This window comes from Drosophila elegans, unplaced genomic scaffold (genome assembly GCF_018152505.1).
Source record: "Drosophila elegans isolate 14027-0461.03 unplaced genomic scaffold, ASM1815250v1 contig_208, whole genome shotgun sequence".
NCBI lineage: Eukaryota > Metazoa > Arthropoda > Insecta > Diptera > Drosophilidae > Drosophila > Drosophila elegans.
In genome coordinates, this window is record NW_024545578.1 from 8,342,669 (window position 1) to 8,370,221 (window position 27,553).

At 40.4% G+C, this 27,553-nt stretch overlaps 1 protein-coding gene across 1 annotated transcript; it reads right to left on the bottom strand.

Annotated features, from left to right (window-relative positions):
• Positions 1-493: 493 nt before the first annotated feature.
• LOC121467060 (ankyrin repeat domain-containing protein SOWAHB-like) lies at positions 494-25,909 on the bottom strand. The gene is made up of 4 exons (XM_041707879.1): positions 25,684-25,909; positions 24,928-25,583; positions 17,733-17,873; positions 494-587 (listed from the first exon to the last, which is right to left on the bottom strand). The coding sequence occupies exons 1-4, from the start codon at positions 25,808-25,810 to the stop codon at positions 564-566; spliced, it is 948 nt and encodes a 315-aa protein (XP_041563813.1). The 5' UTR covers positions 25,811-25,909; the 3' UTR covers positions 494-563.
• Between the last annotated feature and the right edge of the window lie 1,644 nt (positions 25,910-27,553).

Genomic DNA, 27,553 nt, shown 5'->3' on the forward strand with positions numbered 1-27,553 from the left:
TGGCTACATTGTAGTAGCTTATTCACTAAATGATTTTCAAGTTTTCCGACGCGCAGATTTTATTCTGAATGAAAAGAATGACTAGCTTTTCAATTTTTGTTTCCAAGGGAAAATCATTTTGTTAAAATTAATAAAGTCAGGTAAACAAAGTCGACTCGCTAAACCGTCAGCTTAAGATTTTTGTTTACAGGGTCCTTTAATAATTTATGGCAAAGGCCCTTTGAAATTTATGCACATTTAGTGTGTAAACTTTTTGGGGTAACCATGATGCATTTACACGAAAAAGGAAAGATAATTGCAAAATATACCTTTATAATAAGTGGCAATGAGAGCTCACCCTTGTGGTAAAAATAACATTTTTTGCAGATAATGAATTTCGATTAAAACAGGTTTATTTCTGGCCAAATGAAAAGTCCTTGACGTTAAGTAAAAAAGTAACGTGTCAATGGTTTTGTTTTATAACGTGAAAACGGTTTGTATGTGTAATCATTTGCATTAAATTGGTGAATGGAATTATTGCATTTATAATGGTAGTTTTATGTACCAGAGGTGTTTTGAAATTGTCATAAACTTACCGTTGCTGGACACTGAAAATAAAGAAAAGAATGGTTATTATTAAAGTTATATTTTTTATTTAATAAAAATAATTGTTTAGTATAGTGTAATACGTAATAAGGATAAGCAAAATTATGTTAAGAACTTTTAAATGTTTTCGGAATTCTGTTCTTCTCAAGATCTTTGCTCTTTACGATCTATAATCGCCATAGGTACAATTAAGATGTGAATCGAGTAAGGCAACCGTTCTCATTTTTTCCCTGCTGAGCGGTAAAGCCTGTGAAATGAAGAACATAATTAAATACGTAATGCCCGTATGAAATCAGTTCAAGTTCGGATCGATAGCTGATTTAATTGTTTGACTAATTGAGAGATTTTTTACTGCCCCGCTTGGCGAACCCCCAAGACGCGCATCGCAACTACGAGGCAGCCGCAGCATTATTTGCTCCATTTGGCACTCGGTTAACTTAATGACTTGATTTTCCAGACTGATGAGGTGCGGCTGATTAGCAAGCACTGGGGGACACAAACAGGACAGGAGCCGGGAAGCCAGATCACAGGGCCACAGACAGCGGTGTACGTGCAGCAACGTGGCCAACATCCTGGCCATCGTCAGATCGGCGACAATGACTCGCCATATATGCACCATGGCTGGGCAAAAACAAAAAACAAAAAAAATGGAAAACCTTAAATTTCATGCAGAATTAATTAACCGCGGTGGCTACTGCAGGCGCTCATTTCGTGTCGCCGCCGCCCAAGTAGCATAGTACTTTTTGTGGCTCCATCTTCGACTCGGACTTGGACTCTCCAACTCCAACTCCAGCACCAGCTCCAGCTTCGACTCCCAGTCCGATATTTGATGACCGGGCAGACAACGCTGGAACACACAGAAACGCTCGACGAGAGCGGTCTGGAATTTCATTGAGAAACGTGCCCTGTACGCTGAGGTCGTGTCCCCGTCGCTTTGTCATGAGCATCTCCGCTCGCTTGAGTTTGGGGGAGCACTCAGAAAAACACTGGTACGTGAACCTATTTTAAACTATAAGAAGAAAAAGCTAAAGTACACAGACCACTAAAAGAAATTATCTATATATATTGATTTTAATTGACTATCCTAGAAGAATATATTATATATATTATATTATATATCCTAGAAGAATATATTATATTCTTTGTTTTCACTAAAAACTATTTTTCAAGCAGGAGAGTGGCTAAGAACTACTTTTAAACCATGAAACAATTTACAAATAGTAAGCAATTCATCTTTTTCACAAATATATTTAATAAGTTTATTAAATAATATTATTTTTATATCTATTAAAAGCTTTGCACTTTTTTACAAGAATCTACTTTGTAAAAAACATTATATACAAATTAGTCTGAATGATAAGTTAATTGAATTGTTTTTTTCGAGTGCATGTCTGTATGCATATGCCGGCTGCTTGTTTGCCTGAGAATCTATGTTGTGGCGCCATTAGCTGCCCCGTGTCGCAATTTAATTACAAGCTCTGTCCAACCGGGGGACATCGGTGAGATTTATGCAAAGAATATGGACTAAGCGAGCAACTACGCATCGGGAATATCGGCATCGGATGGAGGAGATAGAAGAGTTGGAACAGGAACAGGAGCAGGAGCAGGAATATCACATTGCTGACATCACGATGCGATGCAGTTGCATTTCCCCGGGGATCCGTCGCTTTTTTGATGCACAACTCAATTTGGCCAGCGGATCGGCGATGACGTGCGCAGTTAGGCCTTAATGCGGGTTGCAGGTTGCATTCTGCCAAAGGGCCAAAACGACGAGTGGCCTATTCAAAGATATTAAGGCGAAAGCACTTGTTGCCATCAGGCCAGAGAGCTTCTTTAAAATCGAATCACGTCCGCCCAATTTTTGGCCGACTCGGGGCAACTGCAAAACCGATGAGTCGCAGCCGAAGACACTGTCTTGGAAAATTTTAACTCCCTTGTAGGCGATTAAGTTAAATGCCACTAAACTAATTTAATAGCGATTCTGAGTGCATTCAGAGGGGGGCAGGAGTCCCTATGCCAGGGAAGAACCCTTTTGACTTTCAGGAAACTTGCACCACATTTTCGCTGTTAAACATCGTGTCCCGTCCCTCTTGTCACGTACGCCGCCTCAGTAAAATAAATACACTCGACGCCGGGCAGATTGCTTTTCTATATGGAATTTAATTTGCGCTGACCCAAACATGTAATAACAATGCAATTTCAAGCGCAATTTTCCATCGCTCAGCCCCAAGTAAATCAAAGTGAGTATTTAATAAAGCGCTGACCATTTTCTCAGGCATTCCTTTATTTCCCGGCGACGACAGGACAGTACCGGACAGTACAGGGCTGTAGCTCTGCCATTGTAGATGCAGATACAACTGCAGATGCAGATGGAGATGCAGATGAAGATACAAATACAGATACGAATACAGCTAACCGGACATGCACGTCTCGTTATGCAAAATGCCAGCAATCCAGGGCAGTTAAACTTAAGTTTATGGTGCCTATGATCGGGATGGATGGCGCTTAGCGGGGGCAACCTGTTGCGACTTTGGGGGCGCCCCGTGGATCTGGGCATCGTAAACCCGAGACACACATTCGGGATGATTAATTTAAGCACTTTTACGAGGCCGCTTCATGGCGCTCCTGATTTATTGGCGGCCAGTGGGAAGACGCTGCTTTACGATTGGCCTCAAATGGGCTCGAATAAAATCGCGGGATGCTAAATACTCCCATTCGGTAATCGCTGCAGATACAGATATATGTGTATATCCCATGCCCCTTTGCCTATTGGTTCGATTCCACATCGATGACTTGCGGCTGGACCTTCTAATTCCGATTCCGATTGCCGGGCGATCGCGATGGCTGCACTCGAACATGGCCAATGAGGAGAGGAGTTGGCCCGAGTTTTCGTGTCTGGCAGCTGGCGCATGTTGCCATCAGACGCATTTACTATTTTGCATAAATCATAATGTAATCTGCATCTGGAAATGAAAACAAACCGATGCGATGCGAGGCGAGGCGAAGCCAAGTCAAGCGAAAATGTCCAAGCGTTTATAATTAACTGCGCGGCCAGAAACCGAAGACATTTGCAGGCGACATGCCGGGCCCAGTTGCAGGACTCTCGGTTCTGATCCAGCCAAAAACTCGTACAACCAGCATAAGACCGAGCATAATCGCGAGTTCCTCAATGAAGCCTGCAGCTCCCCAGCATCCGACAATGCCGGCAACAACCGCAGATACTCCTACAGCCACATCAGCAATGTGTTTGCACTCGGAAAAAAAGGATCTTCAAAGGGTGTCAAATATACTACAATTTATAACTCTAAAAACGTTTAATTTAATTAATTTGTTTTAATATTTTAAAATTTTTTCAAGTTTAAAATTTTTTAGGTTTTTACAAAACTTCTATACTTCAAATTAAAATGTAGTAGCGCACTTCGCAAATTTATTTTTTTTGTGTTTGTTTTTTCTCAGTTTTTTCTACAAATTTGTTAATGGCTTTAATGAGGTGCTTAACAATGACTCAATAATTTCATAATTGTCAGCAATTCATCCTGTTAGTTCTTGGCTTAAATATTAAGTTCTTAATTTTTTCGAGTGCGTAGGTTTCGGCACAGGCGGTCAGAGATTTGCGCCGAAGAGGAGCAGGCCCTGAAGATGGGGGCGACGATGGAGATCGAGTCGAAGCTGGAGCTGGAGTCGACTACGCAGGCAAATGAATAACCCTCACCTCATGCGCAATCGCGAAATCTACGCAGCGCGCGGTCATCGGGCGCCTGCCAAAACTACGGAAAATAATTTATGCCCCAGTCGACGGACCGCGGCAACACATTGGCGCAACATGCTCCGCGGAGGCAAAATAAAAGGCAAAGGCACCAGGCAGCAAACAGCAAACAACATACAGCATATAGCATACAGCAAACAGCGAACCAAGATCAGCGGGTCGGATGTTAGCCGCAGCCAGCAACGGCCAAAATTATAAATTAATGAAATTTATGCACAATAAAATTGCAAGCGAAATTATTGATGCAGTCGTTCACGCTTTAAATGCTCCCTAAATCAAAAAACGCCTCAAAAATTATTAATATGGCCGGTGAACATGCAGCCAGACAATCAGATGGCGCTAGGCAGTCACAAAAAAAAAAATCCAGAAAAAAATAACAAAACAATTCTGAATGTTTGTGGCTATGTACAATCGTACAGGCAGAAATGTACACAGGTATAAGCGCCGGATATGTTAATCGGTAAAACATGCACCTCCTGCCTCCTGCCAACATTACCCTGCCGTTTTGGCCGATTTGTGGCGGGGTCTATCTTGTATTTTCCTATCGAGAACACGGCGATAGTGGGGCTCTAAATTGGAGGTGCACTTATGCTTTGAAGATTACATAAGAAGTCTGGGTTTTGCATAGATGTTAGGAAAGGACATGGTCATTCATAATTGATGGCAAATCGTTTTATTTTTACTGTAAATATTTGTAGAAGCCTTTTTTAGATTTGAATTACATTTTTGCATGTTTTGCCTAGAATGTGATATGACAACTTAAAAATTTTTATTTGCATTTATTAATATATGCATTATCACTTCATATGAGTGAGCCACTTATAGACAGCATTGCATACAAACTAATAATATTTCTAATTTTTTTTTGTATATACATTTCTTGTAATTATTTATTACAAACCGTTTGCATACCCAATCTGTTTATTCATATTTTATATTACATGTGCTAAGGAAATCTTTTTAGAAAGACAAACCAATCTTGAATAATAAACTTTAATATCCCATAAACCTTCCCAGAAATCTGCAACAGATAAATGCGCATTAAAAACTTAATGTTTTCATTTTGTACCCAAAATGTAAATTAGACCCACTACTGACTGCATCATAAAATAAATTGTCAAATTACAGACACCAGATAGATTTCACGCCGCATTTTAAATTTAACCCATGGGCTTTTTGGACTTACAGATAAAAATTTTATTTAACAGCTTTATCTTATCGCGGGTTTTTTAGGTTTTGTGTTTCCTTTTAAGCGACTAAATGGAAATACTTATTATTCCACGAACTATGGGTATGTAAATTCCGCTTCTCACATGCGTCTCCATCAGCAGCAGCAGTACAAACCAACCCCATACCCATAACCAAACCCAAACCCAAACCCAAACCCATACCCGAACCCATCTGAAGGGTCCCACAGTGGTGGAGCCCCAGGTTTCGTAACTTACGCAGAAATCTCGAGGTTCGTGTTCAAGACAGGTAGCGCTCTATTGGGCCTATATCAGCGGGCTAAAAAATTAGTTCCTCAACGATGACAAATTAGACGTCATTAAGAGTGAGCGGGCCACAGTGACCTCATCTCATCCTTTCTGGGAAATCGAAAAACGGCGCACGGAACGTGCAACAAATGGGCATGGCCATCCTAGGCCGCGTGGAACTGTTACTCCACATTATTTATGATAATCTCGATTCTGTGGCAGCAGACCCCCAGACGGTCCCCAGATCTGAGATCCCAGGTTTTCAGTGTTCAGTTTTCGGCTTTCGGTTCGAGGTGAGCCAGTCCAGTCCAGTCCAACCAAGTCCGTCAGGTCATTTGGCTGACGGAGCGAAGCCACTGGCGTTGCGCATGCGAACATCACATCACAACATCGGGCGCTGCGTGTGGCCCCCAGTCTGGATTCGTCTTCTTCTGGTTCTCTGTTCTCTTACCTGTTGCCAGATTGCCAACTGCCAGCCAGTCAGCCAGCCAGCCAGCAACAGCAACAGCAACAGCACCAGCACAGGCCTCCGAGTCCAGATTAATGCGAAGTGACATGTTTAAGTAAAAGATCCAGAAGCTTATCCGATAATGGCCACCATATTTATTAAATGGCGTATTTAATTTGAGCCACTGAACATGGAATGCACAGGGAAAAAATTGTTTTTGTCTTTAAGAATGTGGTCTCGTAAGAGGAAAAGGTTGCTTCTTATAAAATTTGACGACAACATTCTATAATACTAAATTGAACAATGTGTGTATTTCTTTAGAAATGTATATTATTTTATGCCTTTAAAAATTATAAGTCTGCATAGGAACATTTAAAGCTTATATGCCATTTACTTATAGCTTCTTTAATTTTTATTTAATTAATATGTCATATATGTTTTTAAACAAATATATACTTCAAAACCACAACGTAAAGCAAATTATAAAAATTAAATAAAAATTGCCTTTTAAGAAATTAAAAAAATTATTTTGAAAATCTACAATTGTAACAGTTTATTATATTAACGTCTGTTCTAAAAGGGGTTAATTCAAGAACTTAATAATTTCTTATTAGCCCTGATTATACCCATTTCCTTGTTTTAAGGTGCTTATTACTGGCTGAATATTTCTGCCGCAAAAAGGTTCACCCATTCGATGATAAAATAATCTTAAATCTAGGATGGCAATCTTGATTTTCCCTCAGTGTTCGAATGGCTAGGACGCAAGCATAATTAACCCAAAAACGTGGCATCGTCTTTAATTATTCTAGGCATATAGTAGGTTATAGCTGCAATTGGGGGACCCACCAGGAACCAGGACCCAGGACCCTGGACCCTGGACCCAACACAGGCTCACGAGAGTCGCAGACTTTGGGCTCCTGCTCAGACGACACGATTACCCTTAAATAGGCCCCACAATAATCATTTGTTTCGGGCCCTAACAATGCAGTATCGATAGCGGGGCAACGCAGGAGCCACCAGAGTGGCCCGAACCACCGAGCCACCGAACTCAAGACCAAGTCGCGGCCACCACCGTCGACGGCTTCTCTTCTGGCCTTGTCGTTTCCGCTGCCGATTTTAAAGGTTGCTGCTGCTGCTGCTGCTGCTGAGGTTGCTGCTGCAACTTGCAACTTGTGCTGCCACCAACTTCTGGTTGCCAGTGGTTTTTGAGACAACACGAAGATTAGCATGCGTGACTAACAGAATTTTGTTATTCGCCGCCGACGACTCCTTTGCTCCTTTTGCGAATCGTGCTGGCAGCGGGTCCCGTCCACGACTCCGTAATCGTTTGTTAATTTTGCTAATTAATTATTGAATTCTCGATAAGCGGCCATTGAGTAATTGGCGAATGCTTAAATGAAGCAACCGAGATTAACGCCAGCGCTAATGATTAACTGAAACTTAACACAGTTTATCTTTGATATTAATATTAAATAATAAATTCATATTGAATTCGTTTACAAACATTTAAATAAAATCCAAATTAAGACACTTAAAATTATGCTGCAGAATTTAATTGTTAATTTTGAGTTAAGAAAGTTCATGGATTAAAATTTGAGAATAATTTCTGAAGATTTATCCTTTTATAATTCCATGTTATTCTGAAATGGTTACAATGGTTTTCAAAAGACAGACTATTTGATATACCAATGCTTATTCCCCAATACTTGTGTTAATTGATGAACGCTTATTTTTAGCAACCATTTGCCGGTTGAAGTTCTCGGCATAGTTGGCCAAGAGCTTTGCCTTTTTGATTTTATTTATATTTTTTGGCTTTTTGGGCAGCGTAACCTTTTTCTGTTTGACAAGCAATTGCACTCAGCCCAAAAATGTACCACAGTCTTTATTCGCAGAGGTTTCTCCTTGGAGGAGATGGTTTCTCAGTCTGCGCGATCGCGACCCGCTGCATGTCTTTTTTTAAGACCCCAACTCCAAGTTCGGTCTGAGCCTAAAGTCCCAAAGTCCCGATGTTCAGCTCCAGTCGCAGTGTCCTCATCATCAGCTCCATCTGCATTCGTCCCGTTCGCACAAAGTTTAGTTTCGTAATTTATGATGTCGCTATCGCAGCATCAGTCCAGGGATTTTAGGTAACGTGCGAACCCCAAGAAGATGAAACTGAGGAGGAGGTGATGGTGGAGGACCATGCAACAGCAATCCCAATCCTACAGGGCGCAGGCAAAACTATTATCAGAAGTTTTATGTAAATTTTTAAGCATGTTGCCTGCTGCCTGCCATTCTAACATTGGGTCGGCAGCAACTGCCACAAGTTGCGAAATGTAATCTTTTGTCATCATGTTTGACAGGAACGGTTGTCGTCCTACGCATCCAGCACACCTGCCTTGGTTCCCTCATTAATTATGCACAAGTCCCTGTTCAAATCAGCACCCTTTTGGGAGTGGGCCCAGCGCTATTTCAATTGTTTCAAACTATTTTATAATTGTGTTGGAAAGGATTCGTTGGAAGAACCCTTTAAAAAGGCCACACTATAACTTCATAATAACAAATACAAATTTATAATTGTATTAGGACCAAATATCTTTTATACTTTGGAACAAAAATGTATTTGACATTCTCTTTTGGATCAATGGTTGTATTTTCGATTCTACATAAAAGTTCTGCTTAATATACATTTGCGAACTATAATTAACTTCAATTAAAAACACAATCTTTTTTATTTCAGTCCATTAAAATCAAACTTAAGTACGAACAAATTCGCAATTAATTACAATCCAGTTTTAGTGGTCCTTAAACAGTTCCTGCCTATTACGACGTGAGAAATATAACTTTATTTAACGATCCCCTTAATAATTACCAATAATTTGTACTCTTTCAATTCATTTGACGCGTTCCAGCCTAGCGAATTAATTACTTTTTGGCCACAGTCGGAGGAATAGGCCTCAAGTAGCCCAGGTGGTTGTGGTACTGGTGGTGCTGATGGTGCTGGTGGTGGTGGACCCTTCATCTGCGAAAACGGGCCGTTGAAAGGATAGGGGCAATAAATAATTGTTTATTTTTTTATCTCCCAGAAGTAAAAAATAAACAAACAAGCAAAACCAATATGGGCGGACCGATGGGCGGTCAGCGATTTCTGTACTGGGTTTACACTACACGGTGAATGGCGAACGGCAAACGAAAAACGACGAGTGCGGAGTCAATTTGAAAAATCGATTAAATTCGAATAAATGTTGGGCGAATGGGCTTAGTCGGATTTAAAAACTCATAACAACCAGGCAACACCTCCTTTTGTGTGAGGTGTATACGGAACAATGTGTGGGGTAACCAGGTCTTCCCGGCCGCCGGCGATTTTCGGGATCGGGGCAGGAGCACTGCGGTATTATTCATATTTATTTTACACAATTTATGACCCGGTGAGCCCTCTGCGCATCGCTGGCATACGTATTGACAAATTTGCAGGGCTCTCTGTTGCTGACAGGCATCCGAATTGCGACTGCGACTGGGAATGGGCCAAGTTAAGCATCGGACATGGGGATCGCCATTCACATTCACCATTCATATTCGCCATTCGGGAATCGGAATCCAGAAATCGGTAGCTGGCGCTAGTACATGGAACGGTGGCACTGCCTGCGACAGGAACACGGATTCTCCCAAGGCGAAAGCTAATCAATATACATACGTTCGCAGCGCTGGGATCGGCGTTGATTGCTTTGCCGTTTCACACACACTCGCCGATATTAATGCACTCGAGAAAAAAATCAATACTGAAACCTATTTTAAAGGAAAATCTAAACAAAGTGCTTTCATTTAGATCATTTCTATTTATACTCATACTAAAACAAAGCATGAATTATCAGAAAAGAGTTTATCGAATTGTTATAGAACATCGAGGTAATTAATTGACTATTCTTAGTAGGGGACTCAGCAACTTACTTGTAAAACGGTTAAACTTTCTAAGTAAAAAATTCAGAGGGTAATGTAAAAGTGTATATTCTGTAACGAGTTTTGTGGTTTAATTATTTGTTAAAGCTATAAGGCAATAAAATAATTTAAAACTCGTTACACTTTTAAGATTAACGATTTGAATATAAATCCATCAATAAATAATCTCTTTCATTCATTCATCATTTACAAGATCATTATAAAAATATGAGTGGATTAAGAAACAAAGGTACGGAAATAAAAAAGTATTTGCTCAAGAAAAAAGCAGATAAAATAATTTCCGACTGCTTAGGTATATAAAATGACTCCAACGATATACTAGAGTTATTTTCCGAGTGTAGAGATAATCGCACACACGTTATTCCGCCGGTTCATGTCATTAAACGTGACAAGTTGCATGTCCAAATAAAGCAGCAATGACCTCCATCAAACCGATATCGCAGATCGACTCCGGGGCCATCAAAATGGGGCGTAATAATCAAAAGGATCGTGTTTAATAAAATGCAAAGCGTTCGCGATCGCCTTGCCTTCCCGGGCGATTGTAATCAGTTCGGATGGCCAAAAGGAACAATGGTCAGTCGGAAGCCAGTCAATCAGGTATCAGGAATCGGGAATAAAGAATCAAGAATCCAGAATCAAGAATCAGGAATCCATCTTCGTCAGCCAGGCGAGGCGATTGTCTGCCGGACTTCTTGGTGGTTAACATGGCGCCTGAGTTTGTCGTTTTGGGAATTGTCAGCGGATCATCAGTCGGGATGATCGTCAATGACTTTGACGCTCTCCACTTCTTTGTCTGCCACATCCATTGTTCTTTTCAGTTTATTTTACTTTATTTTTTTTTACCCTGGCGACGGCGGTGACTGCGGCAAATGGATGTCCATGGTCGGCTCATGAAATGTCAATCAAGTCATAGAAATCGCATTGCTGATTGACTATGCGAAAGTAGGTGCTCCTCTTGGAGAATCCCAGTCCCAATCCGAGGACCAAGTCGAACTTGGGTCCACTCCAAAACAATTCAATTGAGGCAGCAAATAAATCACGTAGAACGGACTCAATGATCGTGGACCAAAGCTTTGTTTTTGTTTTTAGTTTTATTTGTATTTTTTCGCTTTGGTTTTTGTTTTTTTTTTTCGATCTTCAGGCCTGTGACAGATCTCTGGTGGGTTCTGTGGCAGGAAAAAAAATGCGCACGGTCCTGGTTCGAGGTTCTGTTTTATTTGGTTTTTGTTTTTTTTGTTGGTGCCTTTCTGTGTGCTTTTCGTTTGGGGTTTTCGTAGTAGTTATCTGGGAAGTTTTTCGAATGTCGCTAATTTGACGACTGCACGATTGCATCAAGTCGCCGGCGAGCACAGGACGTCTTCAGTCTGGACGAACTCCCGCCGATGCATTTACAGATAAGCTCAATTTCGTTTTTGCTGACACTTTACCGGCGGGCCGAACGGAGCATTGCCGGGATTCACGTTTTCGAGACATGTCGCCGATTTCGGATGGCACAAAAATAAAAATTCCAGTCCCCAGTCACGGAGCTAAACACGCTAAAGTCTCTCTTAGCCCGAAACTCCTTAATGGTCATAACCGTTTTCTCGATGGGTTTGAACTATAAACGGCATTGGTCATAACTGCCCATATATATTTTTAATGGCAAGATCACTGTTGACATTCAATTAAGGTTTTTGGTTTGCTGAAGGGTATGTGCTATTCGGCTTGGCTCAAATCGCAAATTACCAACGCAGCCTCCAGTAATTGTGAATGACAATAATTGTGGAGACAATCGGCAGTTCGGACCCGTGTAGAGGTGATTTTGGCCACATTCTGCCCAGGAGACATCCGTTGGAACGTGCAAGATGTTGGCGCCAACAGCGCCACCCAATAATGCCAGCGAGATAATAATAAAGACGAATTCCAGAGACTGAATGGTCCGAGTGCAATCGCCACTTCGGATGAGATAGCAGTTAAAGACCATTTACGAGTGGACAGTTACACATGTGCTCAGTGGCACTGATAGTTTTTCGGCTTTTAACATAATTCTTTCTATTATTTTGGTCAGTTTATGAAAAAATAAATGATTAAACAAGGGTTAAGTATACTTGACAAATCAAATAATCAATAAATTAGTTTATTCTGACATATATAAGTGAAAAAAACATTTTATAAAATGAGTATGGTTTTATTTGTTAAAGATGCATGCCAATTTCAATTTTTAAGAAGGCAGTTACAGCTAAATTTACTGCCTTATATTATTTAAAAACAAAATAGACAATACCTGCAATCTAATCTGAAAGCAAAAAGGAACTAATCCCCGCCAACTAGCAGTGAAAGCTCATGACCCAAATCAGCGTGCGACTTCAAAGACGATTTACGACAACGACAATTAAATGGGTTTTTATGCCCGAGTGTATCACCTCCGAGTGATGGCCGGATGACACGACTGCCACTGCCCTTTCCCAGAAGGGAAATCCTTTCGCATGTCAACTGACAATATTTCCACCATTCGCCGGCGACACTGGGTGAACTCTAAACTGCAGAATAACTAAATATAAAGCCGCCGTTCAGGGAAATATTTTGATGACATTTATGCGTTCACGTCCACTGACGGCAGCGACGACACAGAGCTCTAATTAAATTTAATAGCTGCGCAGCGACATAAAATTGAGCCACCAACGTGGCAGACGTCGTAAACACATTTGATTTGATTTCTGGAAAGGCTTCACTCATTTGACAGCCGCAGAGCCGTTTTCGCCGGTGTTTGCTGCTCGGATTGTTGATTGAATTGTCACCTCAATTTAATGGCACTCATGGAAAGTATCTTTCACACAGGCCGCCGTTTGGTTTGATGTTCTCCATCCAAAGGGGAATCATATGCCACTTCTTGGCCAGGGCGCCACCAACGCCGCTGACACACTATACATAGGCACTACTATATTATTGGAGTGCAGTTTTGAGTGCGCCGCAGGGACTGTCAAAGGTGTCAGACGTTTTATGGCCTTTGCGGACGACCTGTTGAAAAGTTCATGGTCACGATGCGAGGAGAGTTCCCAGACGGACTTTGAAGATTGTCCTTAGATCTTGGGCGTTAAATGGCACCTTATGCGATTTGCACTGGTATTATTCAATTAAAAGATGACATAAATGTGAAGAATAAACATACCAATTGTCTAATAAAAATGAGAGCAGTAAAACTCTGTATGATCTTATTATAATAAAAGCTAATATTAGACGATTTACTTAAGTACTTTTTTAATTCAAAATAATGTTTTGGAATCTAATTAAATTTAAGCCTGGTTTTGAAATGTATTCTTAACAAAATTAATTAAAGTTAATAGTAACCAAACCCATTTTTTACATTTAGATACCATGGAGTTAAAAAACATTGTTAAATACATTAAAATTATGTATTCTTAAAAAAATGAGATAAAGTTATTTGTAACCCATCACATTTAAATTCCTTTGAGTTTCAACTGTTACATAGATTAAATAAAAAGCAGAATACAAAATTTTATAATCAATTCATAAGTCAACTGATTCTGGTAGCCATTAAAAATCTAGGAGTTTAGATAACTGAAGCTAGTTGCTCCCGAATGCTTTACAAATAGTGAAATGTTAGAGAAAGTTATTTTTTTTTAGAGAAGTTATTGTTTTTATATATTTTGTTATTTTAGTAGGTACTCAAAATTCCTGTATGTGTTTTAATAGCCAAACAAATTATTGCGGAACACAGTCTGAAATGTGTCCGTACTCAAATATGGGCTTGTCCAGCCGCTTGAGGTTGTTTGTATCCCAAGTTTAATTAAATTTCTGGCATACGACATCAGCAATCAAGCACTGGCAACATGGCACCGGCATTGGCATCGGCATGGGCATGGGCATCGGCATCGGCATGGCCATGGGTATCGGCATTGGCACCGTCACCATTGCCGCCGCACCATGGGTTAGATGCACAGTCATGGACATGACTCTGTGTAAACGGACATGCACATTTGAATTCGGTTAAATAGTCCACCTGGGCATGCCATCCAAAAGGCCACATCCACATCCACAGCCAATCCAGAGTGCCTAATGTTTTCGGATCTGGAATGGCATGAGTTGATGGAATGCCCTTGTCCGGGCATAAAAGCCACATATAGTACACATATCAGTATGTGCATATATTCAAAACGCCAGTCGCTGCTAATATGTAGTAGCGGCTTATAAAATGTTACAAGTTTTGTATTAATTAAAAACTTCGGCTCGTGTGTACTTTTACCGAGTTATATATATGTATATATTTTTTTTGTTCCCCGCCGCAGCAGCTCCTTTGCCATTCAGGTGTTTCTGTGTGCCAGGGTGTGTGTGTGTGTGGGTTGGACTTTCCCCATTTTGAGCGCGGGTTTGTCTATTGTTTCCAGTCCGTCCGATTTTGGTCGGGCGTTGGGACCGCCCCAAATAGACAAGCATGCACCGTTTTGCAATTTAAGCTTGTCGACGTTGTTGCGCTGGTGCCGTGTTGTTGCCGGTGTGCTCTTGGTGTTGCTGGCGGGTTTACCTCCTCCAGTCAGTTCCCTTCCCTTCCCTCCTGTCCTTCATCCGGCTAACCGTGCATCCACTCCGTCCATCCATCCATCAACGTGTTTGACCTAGCCGGCAATTCGGTTTGACATGCGGGTAAATTGAATTTTCCTTGTTTCGCATTTGTTTCGACTTGTTTCTTTTTTGATTTTGGCCCGTTGTACGAATTACTTATTCAAATTAAAAATATTTTTTTTCACCCTACCGCCGCCGATGACTGGGGAATATTTATTTGGAGTTTCTCCACAATTCTGGCCCGTTTATATACATACGCGTACATATGTAAATGGTCGGCATGTGAGTCCGGACATTGTACATAATCCTGTTAGCATACAAGTGTAACTGAATCTATCTGCATAACTTTGGGGCTCCGGGCAGATTTCACTTAGAATATATTCCAGTTGGTTTAAAATACTTTTTTGGAAACAAGAGTTAGAAAGTAGAATTTGTTCTTATTTGACATTAGTCTTTCGGAGACATAAACTTTTCCTAGGTATAGGAGTTGTAATTTCCTTAATTTGTACAATTAGAAGTTTTAATCTTACAAGATATAGCATTTTTAAAATACTTTTAATTATTTAGAAGAGTTTTTTTTGTCTTGGTTTTTTTCCAGATTTAAAGTTGAATTGTGGTTTCACAAGCGTTTATAAAACAGATTCGTGGATATTGGACGCATATCATATCTTATTTTATAACACCACCTAAAAATCATGAACATTCCCAGTTATAATTGTCACATTAGTTAATTTAATGCACCATTAGAAACTAATTGCACTAAATTGTCTAATGATAAACTGCGAGTGAACATTTTAGTGCTCAGAAGATAAATACAGTTTTTTCGGCCATTCACATCTGCAAACGAGCAAAAGACAGATTTTGTATTCGGTGCCCCCCGAAGGAACTTGAGGCATTAGGTTAAGTGGCAATCGCGGTCTGATTTATGGCTATTTCCGTCTCGTTGCGATTTCAGTGATTCAAGGAATTGGAAGCGCCGCAAATGAGCTGCCAGTTGGCAGTTGCTCATCCAATGGCCTCCGGGGTGCTGGTGCTATGGTGCTGTGGTGCTGGCTCATTAATTGATTGCACTTATGGCCCTCAAGATTTGCAAGCGCATTCGTACATGTACGCGTATGCAGAGTGCGGAATTCATTATTTCCGGGAACAGTGCATTTGTACGGCAATTAGTCCGCTCGCGAACATAATATACCACGCCTTCGCCGCAGACCCGGGCCCTGGGGCCCATGTTCCTCTGCGGACGGCATAAATCATCTTGCAACGGGGCCGACGCCCCAGTATCAGGGTTTTGGATATATGGCATATATGGGACATAAATACCCGGGGCCGTACAAAACTCCGAAAACGCTGTCTAATTGAGAGGCACCACAGCAACGGCAACCGCCAGCAAATCTGGCGGATCGTATTGAGTTCTCACACTGAGCCCGCACGAATCCCAATCCCAATCTCGAGATGTCGCGAGCGGAGCCATTTTTCCATGTCTCATTTGCGGCGACCCCTCGAGAATTGGGACTCGCTCTTTCCCCAATTTGAGTGGGGTCACACGCATGTCATAAATAAATGTAAAAAACTGGTCTAGGGGTGATGGACCAGGGAATACCCAATCCTTAAGTTAGAGATATTTAAATCAACAGTTACAAGAATGGGTTACCTTATCTAATTACTATAATGCACATTTAAAGATATAATTGAATGTTAATTATTTAAGTAGACCGACTTTTGTGGAGGTCGTAAGAAATTCCAGCCTATTTTAATCTGCATTTTTCTAGTCTCAATATACCCTAAACTAAATCTATAAATATTCTAGTAATAAGAAATTTAGCTCTTGTGTTTTTTTTATTTATGATCCTTTAATACAAAATTTTCCAACGCAATAACTCACGTAAAATGCATTCAGACATTGTGTAAAAACATTTTTGATTACCAACAATTAACAATTCCTAAAATAAGTCTAGGTAATAATTTTAAAAACACCTTTTTGGGGTGAAGATTTTTAAAATGCGAATAAATCAAAGATGCTTGAGGTAAGAATGATTATATTAAATCATTAAGTGTTGAAATTGATTTTATAAAAAAGAAAATCTAAACTATATGAATAGTAAAAAACTAATAATACTACATTGCTTTGTCAAAAGTAAAAATTTTAGAAATTAGATTAAACAGGAAAATTAATTACAAAAAGGTAGATAAAGCCAATACACAGAGTAATTACATAGAAAATATTCAATGAAAAATGGAATGGCAACCAAAAAACAACAGACAATCCTTTGACCTATTAACTTTAATTCTTAATTTATCAACTTTAAACTGTTAATTAAGCAAATCGGGTAAACAAATATTTAATGCCCGTTTTTTTTTATTCTTAAAGTCGTTTGATTCCAAATTATGCAAATTTGTCGGATTTCACAATTGTGCAGTAGCAAATGATTGTGGAAACCAACAGTGCGAAAAAATGGAAATTGCATGTATTGTGTCTGTCGCTTCGAGACACTCCTCTCCCCCTCACCCACTCATCCCGATTCTGTTCGAGATCAGTCGTCAGTGGTTGCCCAATGGCAGTCCATATATCTACGCCTATATCTAAATATATATATATATATGTCTATGGCCGACTCGTCGTCCGGCCTATGTCGGTCGGAGTCGCGCTCACGCCCACTTCTTAACATGCGCTACAAGTGCTAAAAATGCTGAAAACATATTTCACAATTAATTGTCGCCTCGGCTGGCGTTGTTGCTTTTCGTTCGCTATGCGACAAACGCCCCCCGTGCCACGCCCCGTTTGGCCGGTCCCCCGGTTGTCGTTATTATATTTTCCTCGCATTTTTAAGTGTTGTTCGACATGGCAAAAACAACGCGTTGCTGCTTAATTTGTCGTAATTAATGCTTATGAATAGTTTGTACTTGTCGCATTTGTTAGAGGAGCGTGGGTGGAAAGTGGCTGGCAAATCAAAGAGTGGCTTACCTGCAGCTTAACCAGTTCCGGGTACTCGCTGGCCATCTTGGCCAGCTCCTGGTAATTAGCCTTGGCCATCGAGACGATCCACTCCTTCGCCTTGGGATGCGCCAGCGTAACCTCGGGCGAATCCTTCTCCTCGATTAATTGCTGAAAGCATAAGAGGAGCGCCCGGAGGGGCATAAATTAATTATGCATGTTTCTGCCACTTTGTCTACGACTTGGCGGGGGCGGGAAACAGAAACAGAAACAAAAACAAAAAAAACCTAAACCAAAACCAAAACGTAAAACATCAGCACGAAGCGGGAATAAAACATAGAAAGCCCATTGAGAGCATTAACGCCAACACAGTTGTCGCCTCCCGGAATATACGATTCTAATTTACCCACTCGCACACGGGTAACATTGCCCCACAATCCCTGTGTGTGGCATCCGATGGATGTGCATATGGATATGGTTATGGAACGGACGGGGTTGGGGTGCACTTTCAAAAATATCTAGTATTTCGTAATTAGATCAAGCACGAACAAGACTTTAAGTGGGACTAGAGAGATATGGCTACCGAAAGTAAAAATTCAGTAAAAGCACTAACTTAAATATTTAAAATAGCTTCAGCTAAAGGAATAAAGCTTATAGTAAACAAACCAATAGTTTTGAGTAGCCAGAAAAGCATCGATTGTATTTACACAAATATCTTTTATTTGGAAGGAGTTAATAAAAAAACTTAATAGTCTTGCAGCTTAAGATTAGCTTATAATGTTCAAAACTTACGGCAAAAGCATTCGTCAGTACTTAGTTTTTGCGGAAAACCACTGCTTATGTTGAAATTAAAGGAAGGTTGAATTTTTATTCGACTATTCTAAAAACCATACTTCCAAGTTTTAAAAACCCTACAAAAATGTACAGTTTAATAAATACTATTTATAATACAATAATATTATTTAATAAAAAAAGTTGTATTTTCATGCTTCGAACTTGATTTGAAAGCCAAATTAAGAATTAAATAGAAAACCGTTAAACGTGCCTTTAAAAAAGAATATGTTTTTTTTAATAACTTACATAGCAATTTTGCATATAAGCAATACTTTTCTAGTAGTTCAACATTCATTCAGTGTTTTTCCGAGTGTTAACTTGGGATGCTCATAAGATTGGGGATGGGGATGGAATTGGGATGTGTGTGTTGTTGCGAGGGTGCAGACACGGGCGCAAAAGCTGGATGGTAATTATGCTCACGCATTCGACGGCGCCATCGCCATGTTCCTCCACTAATTATGAAGGTAATAATTTTTATTTATTAGGCGCGTGCTTAAGGCAGAAAGTGCGATGGGTTTTTCTTTTGCTCTTGAGGATCTCCCGCTAAAAGAAAGTAGCTGTGCGTAGCGTTGCGTTGTTTTTTTGGTTCGGTGATTTACAGAGTTTTTTAGGCTAAGAGGCGGGGCGGACACACACCCGCAAACTCGGCTGCTGATAATGAGCCCTCTAATGATTGAGGGGATGGGTATGGGTATATGGATGGGGATGGGGTTTCCGCGGGGCAGGGGTTTCCCAAACACATGTGCCCGCGACAATAAGAACAGCAGCCGACATGTGTGCCTCATATTTACGAGCGCGCAACACATTTTCGGCAACTAATTATCCATTCGCGTAATGTTCGCGGGCCAAACAAGCTGTGGAATCCTCGGAATCCCCGGCCTTAGCTTCACCTGAACAACAACATCACCCACTCTAGGCCTTTTATTATCCAAGCCTAACATTACATAGCTAATAAATACAACGACATTTGAATGCCGCATTTAGCCGCAGGATGCGCAGAACGCGTGCCAGGACCTCATCCTCATGCTCTCTTCTATTTACACGCCACTTGACTCCTGGAGAGCTCACGTTTTTCCAATTACAGCCACGGGCTGGTGGCAAACGCACATTCTGTCCAATTTCCCAGGTAAAAGGGGCAGTCGCCATTTGCAAATGCCGAGCATTTTGGGCAACGAGCATTATGGGCTTTCTAGAAGTCGAAGCGGGGATTTGGAATTGAATTCGGATTCTGATTCGGGCATTCGAGCAAGCGAGGCAAAAGGCGTAACACAGGGACAGAAACAGCAGCAGAACATCACAAAACAGTGAAAACATTGCGACGCAGGGCCCCTGGCAAAGTGGCCATGTCAATGCTAAACAAAAGATCCCAGCCCAAAACAGAACCCCATTGAACAGAAACCACACCGAACCGTACTGAAATGAACCGCCCACCACACTTCCAAAAATAGGTATCACAAGCTTAACCTTAACTTGAATCAATCAATAGTTGCATATCAAGATATCAAGTTTAAATAGAAACATATTTAGGCGCACATTTTAGTTTTTGCATTAAATTAGCCATTTTGACCCTCTTAGTTTTTATCTTAAGCAAAATATAAGATGGATTAGTTGATATTCAAAATGGCTGTAAAATCATCCTTAAACATAACCTGCTTAAAAGCTAAGCTTAGACAAACTTCCGTACATTTTTCACATTGAGTTTTGAAAACTAAATGATTTTTTCAGGAGCAATTTTTTTGAGAGGACTTAATTGCCTACATATTTGTGCTGGTTTCTTTTTCAAATGGTTACCTTTTAGTACTAATGATGTACATTTTTTCAACTGTAGCCACCCACCCTCAAGGCTCCCCCATTCCGATGGTATGTTGCTTTTTTATGGCTTTGGCACAACCAACAGGGAGAAGACAACAAACAAAAAAAAAAAAATAAATAAAAAAAAGGCAAAACCAAGAGCAACTCGGACTGGAACTCTGACTCGAACTCCAACTTGGAATCCGGACAGGGATGTCACGGGGGTTGAGCACCGGTTGCCCTTGCCTATCGCAAACCAAGCCCACCACTCATCCTCCCCAATCGCTTGTTTGTTGGCCAGTTTTCTTATGTCCCGTGTCCCTTTATGCCCGATATTATATCACACAGCTGGCCGTTGTCCTTTGCCAGGATGTGGCACTCGCACTGGCCATGGGTCCTGGGTTCTGGGCCCTGGGATACTAGGATCGGGGGATATGGGACCTGGGATCGGGAATCGGGGTCTGGGCCATGTCCCTTCAGTGTTTACGTTGGCCCGGCGAGTCTTACCTTTGGACCGATGCCACAAAATGGTCGTGTTTGCCATTTCCAAGGTCCGGGGATTCGACTCCGTCCGTTTTTGTCAAACGGGAGGTGTGTGTGTGTGTGCGCGCACTGTGGACTCCAGTTTGTCCGACGAACGGGTGGAAATTGTTGCTGTTGTAAATTTAACCGCTTCGGGACACAGTCCGTTGTTGTTTAACAGCAATAACAACTTTTGGTTTGTTTCCTTACATTTTTAATTGGGTCCTTTGTGGCTGGCATGGCCGTGATGAGAATAGCTTTGCCTAACTAATTTCTATTGCTGCTTATTGGCTATGTTAACATGTTTCACCAACTTGTTTTATGCAAAGGGTTTCGCCACGGGTTCGTTTGGTCTGTCCCTGCCACGCCCCTCGATCCCAGGATGCCTGAACCCGCCCCCGTCTCCGACCCCATTTCGATGTGGGTCGGATGGCAGTTTTATATGCATTCAGGGACACGAGAGGTGCCTCCTATTTTAATAAGAATATATGCGGTCTGTTTGATGCTGCATTCTACTTTTGGGCAGGGATTTGCTTTAAAGGATATTTGTGATGCCAGGGGGTTTAAATTAGAGTCACAGAACATTAACGAAACTATTGCTTTAGTTTTTGTTTGCCAACGGAAACTTGAAAAGGAATTTAATTTAATGGTCTTAATGCTTTAAACCAAAACTGTTGGATTGTTTTTCTTTATTTTAATTGTGCCGAATTTTTTTGATATCTAACGATTTTAAATAATAAATTTGACTCATTTCAGTTTTGATTAAACCTTCAACCTGAAAATAGTTTTGAATATTAACACTTCAAGCTTGAACCCATCATTTTTGTTATTTCCCGTTAACCTTCCAAATTTCATTAATCAAAAATGGTTAAAAACTCATGTTATTATACTTCTATCAATATTAGTTATTTAAATAAAAAAAAAAACCATTTTAAATCCGCTTGTTGTTTTGGGTCGTAAATTAATCAATCCTTTTCCATCGCACAACGGTGCTGAGTGAGCGTACAAAATGCAAAATCATCGGGCTAATTAAAAACGATCGAAACGAATTTAATTGATCAGCTAGACGAGACTCCAGATCCCACAGTTACAGTTGCGACGCCAAAATTTCACGGTTCGTCATGATGGATCTACTCCACTTGCTCCCCAGTTTTTTGGTCACGCCAGGAAAAATCCCATGAATTAGAATCCCTCCTCGAAATTCCTATGAACATGATGCGCCACTTTCTTTTCGATTTGCGATGATTAGTTATTTCTTTTGATGAACAAAAAACGAGCATCCATCAAACCTATCCCAATATTGTTTACAACTGAATTTTAATAATTGCGTGAAGACGGTTGGCGCCATCCGAAATGATGGTGAGTCTTGTTAGCGAATCAATTTGTTAACAAGCTGTAACCGCTTACAACGATATGGATACTTTCTTTATCCTCAATGGTCTAAATAACAGCTTTCAACTCGATCAGTATCAAGTGAATAATAACCCTTCTTTTTACTGTATTCATGTTGCAGACAAATTAATAATGACTTGTGAAAAAGGGCAATGAGCTTATGCAAACTAATTCACGTGAATTCATTCATTTAAATTAACTATTCAAATTTTCTATGTAGCACGCAATGTATTCATTAAATTCTTCTCTTTTAAAAAATGTTTTCTATTATAGAATTTAATCACAAAATGTAAGCCTAGAAATGTTAGCTACTAAAAAGCAATTCGGTTATCTTTATTTAAAACGGTCTCCACTTAAAAAGTAATGTTTAACACAAGAGGAGTAAAACTAATTTACCATCCCTCTCAACAACCATATTCCACGCTGCTTCACGAGGCTAGTAAAAAATCCCCCATTGCTTTCATTTAATTTAGACTTAATTTCTGTATTTTTAATTTCTATACTCAAAAATGGGATGTGTAAGTCCGGAAACATGAAATACGTGAGAAAATCGAAGTTGCGGCAGTGATGCTTTGAAACAGATTCCAATATAAGGACGAGTTTGATTTTTCCATGTCCGAACGTCTGTACAAATAGGCACTTAAGTTCGCTTCCCGATGTTTTAGTGGGATTTTATAGCATCTGACGTGCCGTTGACAATCTCAGTTTGACGTACATCCACTGCTGCGGAGCATCTTCCTCTAAACATGATGCAAAGGGATGGGATGGGACCATCCGTCTCGCAGACAGATTCTGATGATTTATGCACTGGGGATATTCGTTTTCAACTCTAAATTGCGTGATTGACAGGCCTAAGTGGATGACAGTTGTTTGACAATTCGGCCCGATTGCTCTACTATAGCTTGTAACATTAACTAAGAAACGATTTTTCAGTAACGCTTGACAAATTCCACTGCCACATGCTCCCGAGATTGATATTTCTAAATTAGAATCTTGAAATGGACACGCTACAAATTATATAAGTATGTGCAGACAGTTGGGTGGATTTCTTTGAAGTGTTGAAGTTCTATTTTGCTATATACTTTAGTAGGTCTCATATTATGGTATAGAAACTTTGTATTCTTCACACTAAAAACTATTTTTGAAAAATGTTCAAAAAAAATGTTTAAATGGCCAACAAAATAATTTTAATTTTATAAAAAAAATCAATGTAGTACAAAGTAATGATTTTATTTTCCTAAATCCATTCTTTTTGAATTTTTTCCGAGTGCCAGCCTGGCATGCATGCATTTATTGGCCGGCAAATTTCCCACGTAACTCATTCTTTGCTTGTCCCCCATGTGTACGTACACATAATAGGCTTTTGGGGTATCAAAAAAATAAAAATAAAAGCAAACATGGCAGAAAAACAGCTTGCAGAGCAAACGCCTGGACAAAGTGCCGGCGAGAAGTGTCGTCGTGGCCAGTTGATGGCACAAAGTTACTAAACACATCGGACGCGGGAATCGAATTCGGAATCGGAGTACATGTGTCCGCATGTAAGTACACATGTCGGGCATCAGCTCTCCAGCTATCCAGTTCTCCAGCTCTCGAATGCGCCGCGACAAAGCCGGGACAGAGAGAAACGGACAGAAAAGCGAACGGAACGATGCAGGCGCATGTAGTTTTATGAGACTTACATTTATATTGTCCACTAATAAAATTAATGGATTTATTCAATTCTGGCTGTGCTGGTGGCAATTCGTGACAAGGCTCTGGGAACTGACAGACAGTTGGGTGACCGGCTAGCTTAGTTCGAGCCAAGCAGACAGGCAGGCAGGCAGGCACTCCGCCAGCAGTTCCACTTGAGGTGGCCCAAAGCCTGGGACAGCCACTGATGCATTGACAATAATTGCTCGGGGTTTCAAGGGCCCTTAGATCTAATCTGACCCTGATTTGTAGCGGAATAACAGCAAGTACTTTTATGCCATTCAGTCATAGGCAGTGATGGCCAAGGTACTACTTTTTTAATCCAAATGCACAGGCTAGAACACTAAGGAAAATTTATAAATAAGTATGAGAAGAATCTTTCTCATGTGCTGTTAAAAAATGAACAAAACGTTCTTGGCAGCTTAAAATCCAATCGTTAAAGTTTAAATTTTGTTATCCGAAAGTGAAATTTAAAAACATATTTATATACTTATTTTTAGAAGAAAAAATTATCGGTACCAGCACACAGTAAGACATCTGTTTTAACACTATGTTCTACTGTTCTTTGTTAACAAACATGTATTAGGTTTGATATCAAATTAATTTGTTATCAAATTCTTCTGGAATTTGCGAGCTATGCTTGAGAACAAAGGCCAACTAAAATCTTTGGCTAAAGTAGTTTACTTTGTCCTTACTAAGAATAAAGAGCTAGTTATGTGAAGGTACATGTTTAGCTATTTCCTCAATCTCTGAAAACTTCTTATGGAAATATTCCCAACTGTGATAATTAATCACAACTAAACCCATGCAAAAAACGTCGCATATTTGGATTGTCTTCGAGCGAATCTTCCCACTGACACACAGGAAATGGAACAAATTGTGGCACCGCTGGGAGGGAAGGGCTCTCTAAAGTCACCCGCACCCGCACCGCACTCCAACCAAAACCCTCGCCCGCATCATGGGTAATGCCACTTTTAACCGGTTTTTAGTCACTCACCTTCTCTGGCTTCTTCTTGGCTGGTGGCGATATGATTTTAGCCTCTTCTTCGGATGCCATCCGGTTGAACTTGCGCGTGGCCTCCTTCACGCTGATGGGATTCTCGGCCGCATCGCCCACGGCAATGGGTTTGGAATCGTCTTCGCTGGACTTCTCCGGCTTTTCGTTGGGGTTGGAGTCCGTGGAGGCCTCGGAGGAGAAGGAGAATCGCGGTATGTTCTCCTTGTTGTCGGTCACATCGATGGAGTTGGATCGAGAGGGTTTCTGCTCCGGATCCTCTGACTTGACCGACGGTTGCTTCTCCAGACGGGCGGGCTCGATGCGCTTTATGGCAGCTGCGAACTCATCCACGCAATCCTGGTAGTTCTCCTGGTGCTCCTTGCTAATGGAGACTGCACCTCCGGGCGGGGAGGTGACCATGGGAGGGGGCTTGTAAGGCGGTGGCTGCCTCATGGGGGAGTCAAAGTTCAGGGATCCCCCGCCCGGACTCGAGGGCTCCGGATTACTGGATGCGGCGGCCACCGCGCGCTCCACAACTTCCTCTGTGGGACATTCGTTCACATATTTCTTACGCAGTATCAGAAACTTCTGATTGTTCTCGTTTTTTATCGTGGAGAGCAGCGTAACATAGGTCTTGAAACGCTTGCGAGCCTCATCTAGAATTATTGATAAAAACATGTACATACATATTTCACAATCCCATTTTCAAGACTTTTCTGCGATTCAACAGGTCAAAAAAACAAACAAATGACTCACTTTGCGACTGCGGGTGCGTGAGGAATTTCTTGAAGTGCTTCACCAACGCGTGATTTGTCACCTTGCACTCGTTGGCCAACATGTAATTCCGGATCTCCGCAATGGATAACTCCTTCGGCAGCTCCATTGCACTTTAAAATTCACTTTAAAACACTTTTAAACGCGACAAATAAAAAAACACAACAAACAAAAACATTCGACCAGGGCACTGAGCGCACTGCGATTTTGTTGCATCCCTGGCGCCTTGCGGAAAAAAGCTCGCTGATTTAGCTGGCTGACTTAACTCTGGTTGGCATGAAACCCGCTAGCTGTCATCATTTATTCGTAATTTAATTGAATTGGTTTTAGGAGGTAATACTTAATGAAAAGATAATTTACAAAAAACACTTTATAATAACAAAATGGTAAACAAACATTTTGAAAACATTTATGAGCATGAAAACATAATTATAAAGAAAAATTCAAATTAAATTTATAGATTTTGATACTACTTAAACAATATTATAATAAAATTGTAAGATAGGGTGGGATCTCGTAAAGAACAAAAATAATACAAAAAAACATTTTGTTGGCGTTTTTTACTTTTTTAAACTAAATGGTGGATATGTTTGATTAAAAATTTGAAATCTTCATTATTTCTTACAGTTTAAATTTTATATTCCGAATTATGTATGACGTAAAAATATTATTAATTTAATTTTGTTAATGAATTTTGTGTTGTGTTATCCTAACAGATATACAGTATATGAAAGGTTTATAATCAATTATGAAATCCCGCTGGCATGCTAACTTGTAAATCAAAGTGGGAGTTAATTTGCATAAAATTCAATTCCACTTGAAGCCGTCTGTTTCGAGTAGCTTTCGCAATGCAAAAGAATTGTTTAAAACAGCTCCGAATTAAATCCTGAGACATTGCCAAATGGAAATTTAGGAGGCGGAGCAGGCGAAATATAACCCCTGCCTTCGAAAACGGGGAGTTAACTTTGGCAGCAAGTGTGCAATTCCTGTATGTGGGCCATAGAGTGGAGTTGATTTCCTTCTCAATTGGCCAAATGGTTTGGGCCCTGTATGTGTGGCAATTTGTTGAATCGACGTCATTTATCATCCGCACGGAGAGTTCTCGTTCTCTAGCCGAAAGGAAGCCACAGCCGATGACAGTGACAATGGCGCATCTGGATACACAGATTGGGATTGTATCTTTCACTTGCATTTCAAGATGCAAATGTCAAGACGTGTTGTACTCTGCGAGCCGTTTTCCCCTCTGGGATTTCCCCACAACCAGAATCCATTCTCGAAGGCGCAGATGCGCACTAATTTGTATGCCCGCACTCTTTGGATTCGTTTGCGGATGGATAAATGTACCTTGTGGGCAGGAGGAAGCGTGCTCGACTCATAAATGTGACTAAATAAATGAAACTTATTTATCATTTTATTTGGGGATAAAGATAACATATAACGGGCTGATTGTCAGTTTATATTTAAGCTATTTTAAAGCTAATTACTAGTCAATAATTATTTGAACATAATTGAATTGAATTTCTTTTTCTTTAATAATAATATATGGTAGCCAGCAAATTTGTCACTTTTATGCCCTTTTGTTGTAGAACCAAAAATACCAGTAAAGTATAAAAATCGTATTAATTCAAAATTGTAACTATATATATTTTGGAACCACTATAAAATAAGGTTGATTGAATAAAACTAATTTTTAAATAAAAGATAGTTCCTCCACGTTTGATTCCTCTTCCATTTAATTCCCATCAAGGACTTTAATTAACTAAGTGCCATTTTCGACGGGCACAACTAAAAACATTCCAATCTCAAAGTAAGTGAGAAACGGCTCGTCAGTGCGATTAGAGCAATGTTCGGC

Excerpts from the sequence above, each read along its gene's own strand:
- LOC121467060 (XM_041707879.1), bottom strand. The coding sequence starts at position 25,810 with ATGGAGCTGCCGAAGGAGTTATCCATTGCGGAGATCCGGAATTACATG. Across the intron at positions 17,874-24,927 it reads CCAAGAAGAAGCCAGAGAAG|CAATTAATCGAGGAGAAGGA; the intron begins GTGAGTGACTAA and ends TTATGCTTTCAG. Across the intron at positions 588-17,732 it reads CGGAACTGGTTAAGCTGCAG|TGTCCAGCAACGGTAAGTTT; the intron begins GTAAGCCACTCT and ends CTTTATTTTCAG.